Genomic DNA, 2,926 nt, shown 5'->3' with positions numbered 1-2,926 from the left:
TCTTCTCAGAGCTGTCCCTGCTGGTCCAGGAGCAGGGGAAAGGGAACGTCACCGTGGGCCAGAGCCACGCACGGATGCTGCTGGACTGGGCCGTGGCAGCTGCAGCTGAGGAGTCGGGTAATGGCAGGCACCCAGAGCCGGCACTCCAGGGAAAGGGCGGGAGAAGCTAGGATATGGCTAGGATACAGCAAAGATTGAGGGAAAGAGGAAAGGGGGCGACAGAGGATGAGATGGTTGAATGGCATCACTGACTCAATGGTGAGTCTGAGCAAGCTCCGGGGGATGGTGAAAGACGGGGAAGCCTGGCGTGCTGCAGTCCATGGGGTTGCAAAGAGTCGGACAGGACTGAGGGACTGAACAACAGCAACACAGCTTCAGGATGTGCAGCCACAGGAAACCGAGCCTTGGGGCGGGACTCTGGGCATCATGGCAGACTAGTGAGCTTGAATTAGACATCTTCAGAGGAAGGATGGGGCACGGAAGCAAGCAGAGCAGAAGGTAGCCAGCATGTCTGTCCCCCAGGTCCCACCGTGGTGGGCATCCTCTCCAGTCAGAACATGAAAAAATTGCTGGCCAATGCCTCTTTGAAACTGGACTCGGAGAAGCTGAAAGAGACCTACAAGAGTCCTGTCCGAGGTGCCAAGGTCACGCTTCTCTCAGCGGTCAGCTCTGTCTTTCTGAGCAACACGAACACTGAGAAACTCGACTCCAATGTCTCCTTTGCCTTCGCCCTCCATGTGAGTCCTGGGGTGGGGAGGGCAATCAGCCACACTGCTCACCCCATAGCCAAGGTCCCTGTGGTCTCTTAGCAGCCTTCGTTCCCCCACGCCATCCACTGTGCTGCTTCCTCACACGTGCCTCAGGGCCTTGACACGTGCCCTCTGCCTGGGGCACCTTTCCGCCACGATTCAGTCCTTTACCTGTCAACTTGTTCACATGTCACCTACTTGTCTAGGCCTTCCTGGACCTGCTTGTTTAAATTACAATCTAATCACACCCCACCTTTCCCCTTTGCTCTTTTCTTTCGCATTCAGCACCTGCTAACACACTATCTAGTTTACTTATTAGGTGTATTATTTTCTATCTGTCTCCCCCACTAGAATGTCAGCCCAGAAGGACAGGGATTTCTGTCTCCCCAGTTCACTCCCGGGTCCCCTGGCCTGGCACACACAATCGGTGCTCAGTAGACAAGTGTCAAAGGAGAAGCAGCCCTCTTTGGGGTCCACCCAAGCCCAGTACCCACGAGAGGGTTCCAGGCTAACTTCTATGACTGCCTCTCCCTAGGAACAGCCGGAGCTCAAGCCTCGGCAGGAGCTGATCTGTGCCTTCTGGAAGAAAGACAGCAATGGGAACGGGTCCTGGGCCACCACAGGCTGCTGGAAGATGGGCAGGGGCAACGGAAGCATCACTTGCCAGTGCAGCCACCTAAGCAGCTTTGCTATCCTCATGGCCCACTACGACGTGGAGGTGAGCAGACGGGGCCATCCTCAGAAACCCAGTGTGGCATGGCTGGCTCAGGCAGAACAGACAGCTGGTTTCAGTGGAATGGTCCAAGAGGTTCCACATGGTTGCACAGACCAGATGCAGCCCCTTGCTTGGGAGCCCTAGACCTCCACATGACTCAGCAACTGAACAGAGTGGCCTGGCACTGCGGGCCTTACTTCAGCCAGTGCCCCTCTGATGGCCCACCCCCAACAAGTTGTTCAGTCATTAAGTCGTGTCCAACTCTTTCAGGACCCCACAGACTGTAGACCGCCAGGCTCCTCTATCCATGAGATTCTCCTGGCAAGAATACTACCATTTCCTCTTCCAGGGGATCTTCCTGACCCAGAGATAAAATCAGCATCTCCTAGTGGATTGGCAGGTGGAATCTTTACCACTGAGCCACTGGGGAAGCTCCATCAAGTTGTTAAATATCGCTAACAGCTCCTGAGGGATCCATAGATACACTAGGCCATGTGAATACCTGGAATGGGTCAGGCAGAGTAGGGGAGGCTGGTGGTCCAGGCCCAAGGCCCAGGAAGGACACAAATGTGGGTTTTGATGAGCTCATAGTTGCAGCGAGGTGTTGGAGAGGCACGAGATGAGATGAAGATGAGGGTCAGAGAGGTGGGCTCATCAGTGTAGGGAAAGAAGGTTGCAGCCATTGAGGATACACGGGGGACCTTCTAAGAACTGTCTGGGTGTGTGGTGGGGCACTCATCCAGGACTGGGGATACCTGCGGCACCCATGGGTGCAGGGGCGGTGGTGTTTAGGGTGAGAGGGACATAGTAAGTTTATTCAGATGTTGATGGTAGAGGAGGTGGAGGGAGATGAGCCGCCTGATCAGAGCCCTGCAGGCCAGGTCCCAGGTGGGTGTGGGTGGTGGGGCCCACAAGGAGGGCAGGAAGGCCTCAGGGTACTGACGGAGTCCCACCCGCCCCATCCTGCATCTAGGACCCGAAGCTGGCCTTGATCACCAAGGTGGGACTGGCGCTGTCGCTGGCCTGCCTGCTGCTGTGCATCCTCACCTTCCTGCTGGTGCGGCCCATCCAGGGCTCGCGCACCACGGTGCACCTGCACCTCTGCATCTGCCTCTTCGTGGGCTCTGCCATCTTCCTGGCGGGCATCGAGAATGAAGGCGGCGAGGTGAGGCCCCGCCCCGTGGAGCGCCCCACTCTCACCTGGGCGCTAGACCTGCGAGGGCCTGGAGTGGAATAGCTCCGCCTACTCCCAGCTGGGTACGGTGGTCGGCCTCCCCTCAGCGGAAGCATACGGCCCCGCCCATTCACTGCTTCTGAGTCCAGTCCCGGACCCGCCCACCGCTGACGTCACCGCCCCGTCCCTCCGCCCTTGCCCCCGCAGGTGGGGACGCGCTGCCGCCTGGTGGCCGTGCTGCTGCACTACTGCTTCCTGGCCGCCTTCTGCTGGATGAGCCTCGAGGGC

General features: G+C 58.0%; 1 protein-coding gene across 1 annotated transcript in view; it reads left to right on the top strand.

Annotated features, from left to right (window-relative positions):
- Positions 1-2,926, top strand: part of CD97 (CD97 molecule) — an 18,222-nt gene that overhangs the window by 13,350 nt on the left and 1,946 nt on the right. Inside the window, exons 11-15 of the mRNA XM_010855432.1 lie at positions 10-117; positions 523-737; positions 1,285-1,467; positions 2,438-2,629; positions 2,846-2,868. Of these exons, the coding sequence (XP_010853734.1) occupies positions 10-117; positions 523-737; positions 1,285-1,467; positions 2,438-2,629; positions 2,846-2,868 (721 nt within the window). The remainder of the gene's footprint in view (positions 1-9; positions 118-522; positions 738-1,284; positions 1,468-2,437; positions 2,630-2,845; positions 2,869-2,926) is intronic.

This window comes from Bison bison, unplaced genomic scaffold, assembly GCF_000754665.1.
Source record: "Bison bison bison isolate TAMUID 2011002044 unplaced genomic scaffold, Bison_UMD1.0 scf7180017864365, whole genome shotgun sequence".
Taxonomy (NCBI): Eukaryota; Metazoa; Chordata; class Mammalia; order Artiodactyla; family Bovidae; genus Bison; species Bison bison.
Note: the sequence above shows the minus strand (reverse complement) of the source record. Positions and strands in the feature narration are given on the sequence as shown.